General features: G+C 38.5%; 1 protein-coding gene across 4 annotated transcripts; it reads right to left on the bottom strand.

The window, feature by feature from the left end:
• Nucleotides 1–6,260: 6,260 nt before the first annotated feature.
• On the bottom strand, nucleotides 6,261–12,597 carry LOC109217521. Of its 4 annotated transcripts, none has more exons than XM_019381778.1 (8): nucleotides 12,386–12,597; nucleotides 8,741–9,852; nucleotides 8,360–8,657; nucleotides 7,882–8,091; nucleotides 7,502–7,675; nucleotides 7,129–7,326; nucleotides 6,935–7,048; nucleotides 6,261–6,703 (listed from the first exon to the last, which is right to left on the bottom strand). In XM_019381778.1, exons 2-8 carry the CDS (start codon nucleotides 9,826–9,828, stop codon nucleotides 6,350–6,352), a joined length of 2,436 nt encoding a protein of 811 aa, XP_019237323.1. In that variant the 5' UTR covers nucleotides 9,829–9,852; nucleotides 12,386–12,597; the 3' UTR covers nucleotides 6,261–6,349. The 4 variants fall into 4 exon arrangements, with proteins under 4 accessions (XP_019237323.1, XP_019237324.1, XP_019237325.1 ...); XM_019381779.1 differs by lacking the exon at nucleotides 12,386–12,597 and adding an exon at nucleotides 11,731–11,900; XM_019381780.1 differs by lacking the exon at nucleotides 12,386–12,597 and adding an exon at nucleotides 11,185–11,507.
• Nucleotides 12,598–12,979: the final 382 nt, after the last annotated feature.

The following is a 12,979-nucleotide window of genomic DNA, read 5'->3' as shown; positions in this document are numbered from 1 at the left end:
TATCAAACTGATATAGGACCAGATCCCTATACAGTTTGGTTCATCAGTACTTTCAGAGGAAACACATAGAGAACCCAGTTCTCTATACAGTCTGGTGGACGCACAGTCTCTAATAGATAATAATAACTTCATTCAACACATAATGCACTCAACCCGAGTGGCCTTGTAACACGAGACCATGATGTCTCAAATCCCACGAACCACCTCATACCTTCCTTGTGCGCATATCCGCATCTCGACCTGTACACCCATTCTGGTAATTCCTCTACGAATCCAAAGTCCTTTCCTCCCTTTCCTCCCAATGCTACACTGCAAGTCAAAATATCACAGAACATTCTGAGCCTCTTATCATAAGATGCTTCACAAGCTCGATTCTTAAACATACCGCGGGCTTGAATCCTTAGGCACCGCATTTTTAACCTTTGAATTCACTAGGACCGTTATTGAGAGTCACCCACTCTGACATGGTCCGGAATATAATCAACTACAAGGCTCCACTAGCCCATGACCACCCTATCAAAGAAGCACCCGGCCGAATCACCTTCCTTGTAACTCACTTCTACGCGAAGCACAATTCGTGAGTCTTCCCAAAGCCTGAACATGAATGGATGATGCCAATTATAGAACACATTCTTCAATTCCTTTGCTTCTTTTTCCTTAGCCGAAACAACTTACCAATACGTTGATAACCCGAAACCTCACAAGAAGATAATCATACAACCCAATCATAGGCGGTGGGACTCTCCCACTTAGCTTGACCCCACCATTACACAACTCTGGAACCCAACAAGATTCTTTCTTCATTGTTGACATGATCTAGCACAACCAACCCGCCAAGCTCCTCGAAATCCTTCCTTTAGCATTTCATGAAAACTCTGAATCTCTAGCAACATTCACATATTAGACCTCTTACCGGATAGGTAATAAAATCCTTCGCCGAAGCTTTGCCAACCACGCGACCGATGATCTGCTCATAGGAGACATCCCCAAATGTGGAGACTACGCGCCGACATCTTCCAACGTCGCTGCACGGGGTACAATTACTACGACATCAATAACCCATCTTGAGCCCGTGCTCATCCACCAGCTGCACAAGTCCATTTTCTCCTCATGTACATTAACTAAATGTGCGACAATATCTTCTAATTCAAAGTTATGTTGTATCCTTCTTCATATCAAGCAGCTCATTTCCGTCATATTAAATCTCCCGCCGTTATGCTAGCCAATATTTCAAATTAAGCCCGTAGACCCAATCAACGTCCACTAAAATTCCAAAATCACTCCAAACTTTCCTCAAGGGTGTAGTTATCCTACCACTGAATCCACGTGTTGCTCTGCCACTCTCCCACTTTGGCCAAAACCTCTTCTTTAAGCAACTATTCGAATTCCGCTTCTTACACTTGGCCTTCTAGAAATTTAACCACCGCATGACACTTTCCACATGTCCTTCATCATCCTTCGCCGCTCAGGTGATGCCTTAGATCAAAAATCTAACTCAGTACCTCTTGAGCCAATAGGCCGCTACTAACTTTAAACCTCTCCAGAGATCATCTCTTCTCGAGCCATCGACATTATAAACATCGATTCAATCCTGAACCACCGCACCCCACGATCTCTGACAGTTGCTTCTCCAATCCTATCTTACAATATCCTGCCCCAAAGGCGAATTGTAGAAGGTCTTAACACCAGCGAACTTAGTACATTCAACAAGGACAACGGCACCTCATCAAAGATGAAAATTCCATCACGCTCGCAAATACTAAGCCTCGTTACTCCATCAACCCAAATCTGAACATTCTTAGCCCGATTGCCTTTCTCCCGCCGGGAATAAAATACATAATCTCTAAATCTTGTACTGAGTAAACCCCCCTTCAAGTCATTCACTGCCCCGACACGTAGGCAAGCATCCTACTATCACTTCAATACCGCGCGACAACCATTCATAAGCATCATGGCAACTTGTGCCTAGCCTCAAAACTCTCAGAAGTACGACTACTGAGCTAAAACGACAGAATATCCCTCCACAAGGCGACGACAATAATCAAATCAACTATGCCGGGAGAAGCATCTCGCACCACCTTTGTAGTACCTTTAAAATTTCTCAATTCCTGATTTATAATAAGCGTTTCGCGTCGCATAAGATCGATTGGGAAGGAAACAAAGGCATAAGACTCAAAGGAATCAAATCGCATGATGAGGAAATCAATAAGGGAAGTACTCCTAACATCCCTGTAGCCTCCCGAAGATAAGTACAGACGTCTTCGTACCGATCCGCGAGACTCTACTAGACTTGCTCATGACTCGTGAGACCTAAGGGAACCTAGTGCTCTGATACCATGTTGTCACGATCCAAAATCCATTAAAGGTCGTGATGGCACGGAGACCATTGTCAGGCAAGCCAACACCAATTTACTAGTAATTTCTTATTTTAATATTTTTGAAATCGTTTCCTTTATACATTAAACAATAAGTAATGAATTTCACTGAATAGATATTGATGTCTTTAACAAACTTAATAATAAATAATTCCATAATCATTCCAGAACCCGGTGTCACAAGTGTATGAGCAATCACTAAGAAATCAAATAAAGTACAATAATTGTCCGGAATACAAATTGGACTGAAAGTAAATACAATACACTGAAAAAGACTATGCTGACTGCGGGTCGTCTCGAGGAATGTAGCTCACCTAGTCTCCGTATCATCCATGCTGCTGCGCCCATTGGTCCACTAGAGATACATGTGCTTGTGCAACAAAAATGCATAGCAAGTGTAGTATGAGTACGAAAACAACGTATACTCAGTAAGTATCCCGTCTAATCTCGAAGAAGTAGAGATGAAAGGTCGACTTCGACACTTACTAGGGGTCCAATAATGATACGCCAATAATATAATAAATCAGAGATTTTATAAACATGGTTTCAATTTAATAGAACAAAGCAAATAAATAATTATTTCTTTCATAGGAAATTTCCAAATTCCTTTTCATTATTCATACATTTACCTCAGGCCAGGGAGAACGAATTTCACATTTATAAATCTCAAGGCAAACATTACAAGCATGCGAAAATCATGCCAAGGTCGTACGGCCCGATCCAACAATATTTAAACTGCGCACTGCCAGAGGGTCGAATAGCGCGAACCATAGATGCATCTATTACCCCGCTTGTGAATCATACATGCGACGCAGTCAAATATAAATAAACAATCATCCTGCTCGCAAATCATACATGCGATGCAGGTACACATAGAAGCACATATTCAAACCGTTAATCAAGACATTCATCAAGGAAACAATTATTCAAGGAGGTGTAAGTTTCCCTTTTCACAAGTCATGAAAATGAAGACTCTTTTAGAAAATCATTTGCCACTTCGATATGATTTAAGCAATTTAAACTATCAATAAGGTTGCATTTATTACAAGTAAGCATGATTTTGGGTCCCAGACTACCCGGACATAAGCATAATAGTAGCTATGCACGGACTCTCATCACCTCGTGCGTACGTAGCCCCCACAATTAGCAGCACATGTTCAATTAGTTCACCTATGGGGACAATTCCCTCTTACAAGGTTAGAAAGGAGACTCACCTCGCTTCGAAGTTCCACAACCGGCATTCCACGCCCTTCCGAGGACTCAAATCGATGCACAATGCTCCAACGCTAGCCAATAATTATGCAATCCATTAATATGCTCAATTACTCCTAATGATCCAATTTATAACAATTCCTAACCCCGATTGAAAAGTTGACAACAACTCCCTCGAGCCCACGTGCCCGGATTTCGAAATGTTTACCCATAACCTCACGAGCTCAAATATATAATTTACTCTCAATTTCATACCCAACATTATGGTCAAAATCCAAAAATACTAGTTCTAGGTCTTTCCACCAAAATTCCAAGTTTTCCACTAATTTCCATGTTCAAATCCACATCTAAATCATGTATTTAACTTGTAATGAGTGGGAACAACTTAGCTTGAGATACTTGAAGAACATTTCCCCTTGAAGCTCTCCAAAATCATCCACACCAAATGAAAATGGGAGAAAAATGACAATGGTCCCGATTTTAAAAGAACACACTGCCTCCAGCCTTTCCGCACATGCGGTGCACCAGCCGTACCTGCGGCTCCACACCTGCGGAAATGTATCGCAGGTGCGGTCCTCTTCAAGCTGGGCAAACCCGCTTCTGCGGTCCTTCAAGCGCATCTGCGCCTTCGCACCTGCGCGTGCCCTTCCGCTCCTGCGACCCAGCTGCCCCTTACGCGTTCCGCATCTACGGAGCTTACCACGCACCTGCGGGCTCGCAGATGCGGAAATACCCTCGCATCTGCGGTTCCTCCCAACTCTGCCCAAACGCGCTTCTGTGACCACAAAGCCGCATTTGCATGATCGCACCTGCGGCCTTCTTCTCGTAGGTGCGGTTACACCAGAAGCTCGACTGCTTCAGCTCTTCCTCAACTTCAAATTTGATCCGTTAACCATCCGAAATCCACCCGAGGCCCCCGGGACCCCGTCCAATCACACCAACCAGTCCCAAAATATATTACGAACTTGCTCGAGGCCTCAAATCATATCAAACAATGCTAAAATCATGAATCGACCGCCAATCAAAGCTTGATGAACTTTACAATTTCAAACTTCTACATTCGATGACGAAACCTATCAAATCACGTCCGATTGACTTCAAATTTTGCGCACAAGTCATATTCAATATTAAGGACCTACTCCAACTTCTGGAATCGGAATTCGACCCCGATATCAAAAAGTCCACTTCCGGTCAAACTTCTCAAAAACCTTCAAATTTCTATCTTTAGCCAAATGACTCCAAAACGACCTACAGACCTCCGAATTCACTTCCGATCGCGCTCCCAATACCAGAATCACCATTCGGAGCTATTCCCAGACTCGGAATCCCAAACGGACATTGATAACAGTGAAATGCACTTTAACCCAAACTTATGAAATTCTTCCAAAAATGTTAACTTCCACAATAGGTGCCAAAACGTTCCCGGGTCTTCCAAAACCCAGTCCGGACATACGCCCAAGTCCGAAATCATCATGCGAACCTGCTGGAACCTTCGAATCCCAATTCCGAGGTCGTTTACTCAAAAATCCAATCTTAGTCAATTCTTTCAACTTAAAGTTTCCGAAATGAGAATTCTCTCTCCAAATCAACTCCGAACTTCCCGAAATTCAATTCTGACCACGTGTACAAGTCATAATACCCGAAGTGAAGCTAATCAGGGCTTCAAACCGCTGAACGACGCATTAGAGCTCAAAACGACCGGTCGGGTCGTTACATTTTGATGATGTCCTCATATTTTAAATTTATGTATTATGCTAATGTAATAATATTTTTTGCCATTTACTGATTCTTGTATTATTATGCATAAAATTTCTCTCATTAATTAAATTTTATTGTTCCTTCAAATAAATAAATGTTTAAATCATCACGTGTCATTATTAACATGCAACGCACGTTCATAAATACTAGTTTATCTAAACATATACTTGTATTTGTTTTTTATTTTTCCTTCAAATATTATTCTATCCAAATTTGGCAGCCTTTTGTAGGAACCGTTCATATATTTTAAACTATTTTACTTGCCTCCGCTGTCGATCTGCATTGCTTGTTGTTGTTTTTTTTTTTTTTTTTTTGTTGACTTCAATTAATAGAATTTTTCACAGTTTGGGAACATTTTTTATAGTCAAACTCGGTATGTATAAACACCTTTAACGAAATTTCTGGTTATGTCCGAGTTTTGTAGGATATCGTTTATATATATGAACATCAATATCCATAGGATATATATATATATATATATATATATCCTATGGCATTCACATCCATTGTCATGCTCATAATTTGATGAGTATGGTGGTCAAAGACCCTTTAAAAAAGCACAAATATCCATTCCCCACTGGAGTGGGATTCTAACATAATCATCGACTCGTGCTGTTTTTCTCAACGACCAGAGGGAACAAAGTACGGGCGATGTGCACAGATAGCCACTAACAGCTTATGTCTTTATTTTAAAGCCAGCGTTTTAAATGTCTTTAGTCTTTAGCCACTGGTTTAATAAACTTTAACTGATCGGACAAAAATACCCTTCTGCTCATGTCCTTAACTTCAGGACTTCAGAACTACATGTCCTTAACTTTTGAACTTGAAACTCTAAGTTCAGGACTTCAAGACTACATGTCCTTAACTTTTGAACTTGGAACTCTAAGTTCAGGACTTCAAGGTTACATNTTTGAACTTCAATTTCCAGATTTCTTCTTGCTCCATAGCATGATCTTGATACGAAACCTCAGAAGTGTAATTCATAGCACACTCAAAAACTGGCATTATGTTGTCTGCCAAACCTCACGAAGAAGATCATACCTCGTATTTGATCCAACTGAACCTGTTTCTTCCTTTTGTTTAGCTTTTCCATTTCCATTTTGTGCAGAAGCAGGTGATGATGGCATTTTATCAATAATGCATGCTAGAGGAGAATCTATTTCCTCCAGTTCCTCATCACTTGTGTATCCCTTCCTTTGTATAGCAGAAGCACTCCGAGACAAGTGAGACTTCCCATCAACTTCTGCAACTTTTTCTGCAACTTCAGCGGCAACAGGAGGTTTATATACAACTGAGGCAGCAGGGTAAGGGAAACTGCTGGAAGAGTCTCCTCCTGATAATCGACGTGCTATGATGCACTGCAAACATTGTGAGATAAAATTCATCAACAGAAACCTCTTTGCAAATGTAGTTTGATATCCTAGAAAAGGAAAAGTCAGTTGTACTGGCCAGTTTGGTCAGTTAATCACATTGTTTCCATTTTCGTCATTATTTTTATCATGGGCGTCTTTGTTTCAAAGTTGTAGGTAAGGTAACACTTCTAAATAGCCTTAATATACAAAACTTGAACTAGCTAAGAGTAGCCAAACCTCGGCATTGAGAGCTTCTAATACAGCGCCAGGGACAGGATCAGGACAAAACTCATCTGGAGAGAAGTTACAGAGTATTCGCTTAACCAGTGGAAGGCTGATAGATGGACAAACCTGCAGCAACATTTAGAACTTTCACCAAGACTAACAAACTATTGACCTCTACGCATATTTGGCAACACCAAAGGTTGTACCTCCATTCTGATTGTGCGGTCCATGAGCATGTCTTTTGGAAGCATGAGAAGATCGCTTAAGGCATTGAGAAGATGGAAATGCTCTGGTTGATTTCCACCTTTCCTCTGATCATCTCCGAAGCTGCCTTCATCATTTTGCCCGGAATCTTCAGCATCTATGCCAAACAAATCATTAAGACATCTTGACCAATTACCAACCTGCAAAAAAGATATACCATCAATATCAAGAGCATGGCCAATGAACAAAAGATCATAAAGGTTCCCATGCACATAGCCCATTGTTGACAATTTGGCAGCGTAACAGTGCAAGTGCCAAAGGCAGGAAAAAATTTCCAAATTCTTCCAAAACAAGTTAATAGTGAATAGTACTTACTGAGTTTTTCAGTTGTGCACCCGAACCAAAACTCAAATCTCCGGCTGGAATAGGCAACACCTTTGAGTCAACTATTGGATCAGATATGGGATCAGTTGGGATCTCGTGAGCTGACTCGCGAAGAATTGCATTGAACATAGCCACATCCAGTCTGGCAACACATTGTTCAATGACCTGAAAAGGTACATATATACAGAGGCGTAAAGCTTTTAGACTAACAAGTGAAGCTGAAACCAATTATCGCTAGTAAAATACAGCTAAAATGGAAGTGTAGAAGTACTATGAGCTTTTCCTTGATCACCTGCATTCAAATACTAGGGGAGACAGAAGGGTAGAAAAGATACAGAAAATGCAAAGTAGAAACACCGGAGATTACTTACCCTTCTAGCCAAAACAGGCAAGCAACCACATTCATGGCTTCCTGCACGTACAGGACATAATCTCTTCAAAGCCTCCTGGAAAGCATTCTTCCATAGGTTAATGGAAAAGTTTCCTTGCTGCTGGTCACCCAAGGCAGGTCCTAATAATCGTCCAACAGCTTTTCTGGCCTCTAGATCATCAGTGGGAGATTGCATATTGGGAGTCAAGGTCTGTAGCCAAAGCGATCAATTAGACACATTAAAGCTGTTTGCTTACTATTAAATAACATACAAAAGAGTAATATGCTTAAGTTTCAAAGTAATATAAGTTTTAGATATCAATTACTTAAAAACCTTTTTAATGATGGAGTTACCATGTAGAACAGAACATAAAAGGTTTACTTATTTGGTACACCAGAATATGATTTTCACTTAATTAGTTCATGTCAATTCTAATTGGGAACATTAGTAAAACAGGCAGCTAGGTACATTTGATTACCTGCCACCATATTGATTCAACGATCCGCGAGAAAATCCAGGATTCTACTCTCTCTAAGGCAGCTGTAAAAGTTCTTGTTTCTTGCCAATCATCAAAAAACTGCAAAAGATTATGCTTGCTAGATTGTTTGTTTCCTGGATGAGTTTTCCATTTAAAAGAGGAAATCTTTGATTCAGTTTTCTTTCCTCCACCATTTGACTCAGTAATCTTTACCAATGAGCTTGGACTACAGGAACTTCCAAATGCTTGAGAAATGATTACCCTCAGAACAACAGCATTTGACAGCCAAAATGTTAACCTTAATGAGAAGGGAAGAAAAATGTTAGGCTAATCCAAAATTCAAAAGTTCCACATGATCCAATAATTGAAAGTATAACACACCTTGCCACATCATTACCACATGACTTGGCGACCAAAACAAGGCCGGAAACTGTGTTTTTAGCAACTGTAGCTCTTTTGTCTTGAGACCAGTATTTACATGCATGAAGGTAGAGTCTAGAAAGGCGCCTGGCAGGTGTGTGCAGCTTATGTGCAGAGCTGCCATGCTCAGATACCACAGAGTAAAGAGCAATTTCAAGGGCAGCAACTTCTCTCAACTCCTCCTCAAGTTTCTCAAGCCTTGATTCCATTTGGCCAATCTTTTGCTCTAAAGCTGCTCTATCTTCTTGTTCGCAGTTCTCCTCAGTGTTGACTGTTTCATCATCACTTCCAACACTTTGAGCACTAATTGAAGTCTCATCCAAAATATCTACTGGATCAACCTCTTTAACCAATTTTTCATCACCTTCTTCTGAGGAATCTGATAGGGATTTCGTATGGACTTTCATATTTTTAGAGTTGTCATTGACACTCTTGGATGTCACTTTAGATGGATCCTTTTTAGGTGTTTTCGCTTTGTTTGCTGTACTCTTCGTTGCCTTAATCTGTGAATTATTTGCTTTCTGATCAGATTTTGCTCGTTGTGCCGGGGAAGAATTATTTGTTACACTTTTGGCAAGCTTTTTGGAGACCTTAACAGCCGAAGCTCTTTCTACATTCTCATCTTCAGGTATTTGTGGATCTCCTTGAGATGAAACTGAATCATTTATTGTATCAATATCTGATTCCTCTTCCATCCCCTCTTTGGGTTCACTCTCCATATCACTAGAATGATCATTGATTTTATCCTTGACCTGTTTGTCAACCATTTTACGTGTTTGTGATTGCTGAGTTGCTTCCTCAGACCTGTAGACATCATCCACATAATCTATAACCACATTTTCATAAACTTCAGTGGGCTCTGTGCCCGTGTTTGGATCACTTACTAAAATACTGGACTCTGGTCTAGGAGGTGAAGCTTTATGATCAGTCTCTTTTGCTTTTAATGTTTTGCCAGTACTCTTTTCCTGTTTGTAGTCTCTTTTCTCTGTCTTTACAGCACGCTTTGCTTGATTAGTGTTTGAACCTCGCTTCCGTTCAGTTTCCCTCATGCTCAATACACTTCACCTGTTAATCTTCAGCAAAGAAGAAGCCATAATAAGCAAGAAAATAGATAATCAAGCATCACTAACAGTACATTGTGAATCGATAAAGAGTAAACTTTATCATGACCAGACTATAAGTATGCTAGATATTACAGCTTTTAATTTAAGATTTTCCAAGCCTAACCACTAGCTGAACAGCATTCACTGTCAAAAAAATTTGGAAAAATTGACCTTTACTGGTTAGAATCAAAAGACGATGCTTAATAATTTCATATTAAGCAGGCACTATTAGAAAAGCAGTATCTAGAAATACCAAAAGTGTCATTACTATGATACTTCTACATGATCATACCTACAAATATAAAGTTTAAGCTGTTGAAGGAAGGGTTGCTAATGATTAAGGTCATTATTGTATTTATTGTCTAACATAACAGCCATTTCAGATCAACTCCCTTATGAAGATGAATTATTTTGACACTTTAAATTTAGAGCTAGTTAAGAGCAGGTCTGTAAGATGAAAAGGCAGCTTGTATTTTCTAGTTATCTAGCTAAAAATAACAGGGGTCAAGTAAAATGTAATAACTACTTTACATCAATGTTACAAAGGAGTAGGGCAGAAGGAGAATCAACCATCTCTTAAGTAGTATTGTGATTTTTTTTTTTTGTTCATAAGCCAAACAATACGGTATTAATGAAGTAAATATGCACAATTTCATATATAACAAAGTTATAACTTCACACAGTCTTACACTGAGTTTTCACTATTTTTGAAAAAACTTAATCAAGTTTACATTCAAATACTTTCCAGAAGAAGCAAATTGAAAGGAAAAAGATTGGTCAACGAAATTAAGTCAAGAGCTTAGTCTCTAGTCAAAGCCAGAGAAAAGTTTTAATAGTAAATGAAATCTCCTAATCTTTCTCGCCTCTCTCCATCAACGCCTTTCTGGAAACTAAAACTCAACCAAGATGATTTGAAAAGTTCATTCAAGCCTTGAGAACCAGTAATTTTAGGATCTTCAGAAACAAAAAGATCCCAAAACTTATCAATATTTCCCAGCAACAAGTGATGAAAAAGAAGTCTCACTCAGGAAAAGGAAAATTAACCACTGGGAAAGAATCCGTAAGGTAGCCAACACTAGTTATGAAAAAATACACACGTCATTGAAATTTCAGAAAACCATTTTTTTTCTCCATAGCAAACAGAACATCAGAAAAATGAACCGGGACAAAAAAAGTAGATAAAATTGACACAAAATTATAGATACTTTGTAGCAATAGGATTAATAAAACGGAAAAAAGAATAGGCAAAAGCATTAATGAAGAGGCAGTTAAAATGTGTCGGAAAGGTGAAATCTAACTCACTTTGAAGCAGACAACATTTTTGCAGAAGCATTTAAGTGCCAAAGCTAACTCAAATTTATGAACATTCAATGAACATATGGAGGAAAAGAACAAAAATCAACACAGCAAAGAAACAAAGAAAAAAAATACTGTTGTAGCAATTTCAGTAAAAAGAGCCTGTTTTAATGGGGGGAGATGACGGTTACAGTAACGTGGAAAAGTAACTGCCAAATGGATACACGCACCCACGATCTTCAAAATATTTAAACCACCATTACAAAAAACATACAAATTTCCAGAACTAAATATATAGAATAATCAAACCGTCATTTCCTCATTTTCCTTTTTAATCTATACGAATAAAAAAATTACACATTTTTATAATCACACAATTTAACTTTAAGATTCGATTTATAATCACAAAATTTAACTTTAAGATTTTAATCACAAAATCTCAAATTTCTCATTGTTGTTTTTATTGTTTTTAAATTCTGTGCCCAATCAACAATGCACATAGAATGAGACAGAAGAAGTAATATTAATAACTAAAAATAAAATATAATATACCGAAAGCGAAAAATCAAGGCAAAAAGGACAAGATCCAAGCAAACAGAGAAGAGAAAAACTTGAAACAGCGGAGCGGATCTGCAATATTTTTTTTGCAGTGGATAAAAAAACAATGTGCTTCGTTTCGTCAATTTCTTCCATACATCCAAAATTCAGGAAACGACAAGGAGAAGAGTATAATAACAAGGCCTCATATATTTATAAGTACATTCACGCATTTATTGAAACTGCAACTTGCTGTATCACTACGTCACTATCTGAAGACCGCATTCTTCAGCAATGAAACAGCGTAAAATGTAGAAATAATGAAAATTACTAGAAAATTGCATACAAATTTACTTAAAATAGGGAAATTTCACTAGAAAACAAAATGTTTCACCTGGAAAACAGCTAAAAATCTGCTTAAAGAGGAAAAATTACAATAAAACCGCATTCATCAGCGGTAAAACAGAGTCAAATCTACTACACAGACGAAATCGCGAGAAATTCTGCTAAAAATGAGAGATATATTAGAAAACTGCAGTCTTCAGCTGTAAGCTGAATTATTATTTATTAAACTGCATTCTTCAGCAGCAAAACAGCAAAATTATCAACTGATTTATTATAAACTATTACGAAACCGCATTTCTTAAGCTGTAAAACTGCGAATACTTACTGGAAACAGAGAATTGACTTGCCAAATCAATTACGAAATAGATTCAATGAGAAGAAAAAGAAGAAGAAGATGAGATGCTTCAAAATGCAGCAGCTTCCACGTTCACTTTCTCTCTCTATATATTGGTGTGTGAAGAATTCTGTTCTGACTTCTGAGGGACTGAAAGTGTGTTTGCGAAAATGTGAAGAGAAGTGGGAATAATGTGAAGAAGTATGGGGCATTTTTAAAAAGGCTTGTTTTTATTAAATTATTAATTAATTATTTGGTTGATTAATTAAGATTACGGGAATCGACTTGAGGATGTGACCGGTGAAGGGGTTGTCGGTGGAGGGAAAGTGACCGGTGGTTCCCGGTTACGTTACGCGTCATCATGACTCCCTTGTAAATTGCGCTCCATTATTAAGTTCAACACTCTTGACCGGATAATGTAGCCATTATAATACATAAATTACCATATAGTGAATCATCTTCCATCGGTTTTAATTTTATGTGAATATGTTATTATTTAAGGAGTTAAATGAAAAAAATTGATCATATTCTTTCATAAATATTTTTAAGTAATTTAAATTATTAATTATTATGATAATTTGTAAA

Source organism: Nicotiana attenuata, unplaced genomic scaffold (genome assembly GCF_001879085.1).
Source record: "Nicotiana attenuata strain UT unplaced genomic scaffold, NIATTr2, whole genome shotgun sequence".
Lineage (NCBI taxonomy): Eukaryota > Viridiplantae > Streptophyta > Magnoliopsida > Solanales > Solanaceae > Nicotiana > Nicotiana attenuata.
The sequence above is the reverse complement of the archived record's forward strand: the minus strand, read 5'-3'. Positions and strand labels throughout refer to the sequence as shown.

Excerpts from the sequence above, each read along its gene's own strand:
- LOC109217521 (XM_019381778.1), bottom strand. The coding sequence starts at position 9,828 with ATGAGGGAAACTGAACGGAAGCGAGGTTCAAACACTAATCAAGCAAAG. Across the intron at positions 7,327-7,501 it reads GTGCACAACTGAAAAACTCA|GTTGGTAATTGGTCAAGATG; the intron begins GTAAGTACTATT and ends TCTTTTTTGCAG. Across the intron at positions 6,704-6,934 it reads TAGAAGCTCTCAATGCCGAG|TGCATCATAGCACGTCGATT; the intron begins GTTTGGCTACTC and ends CAATGTTTGCAG.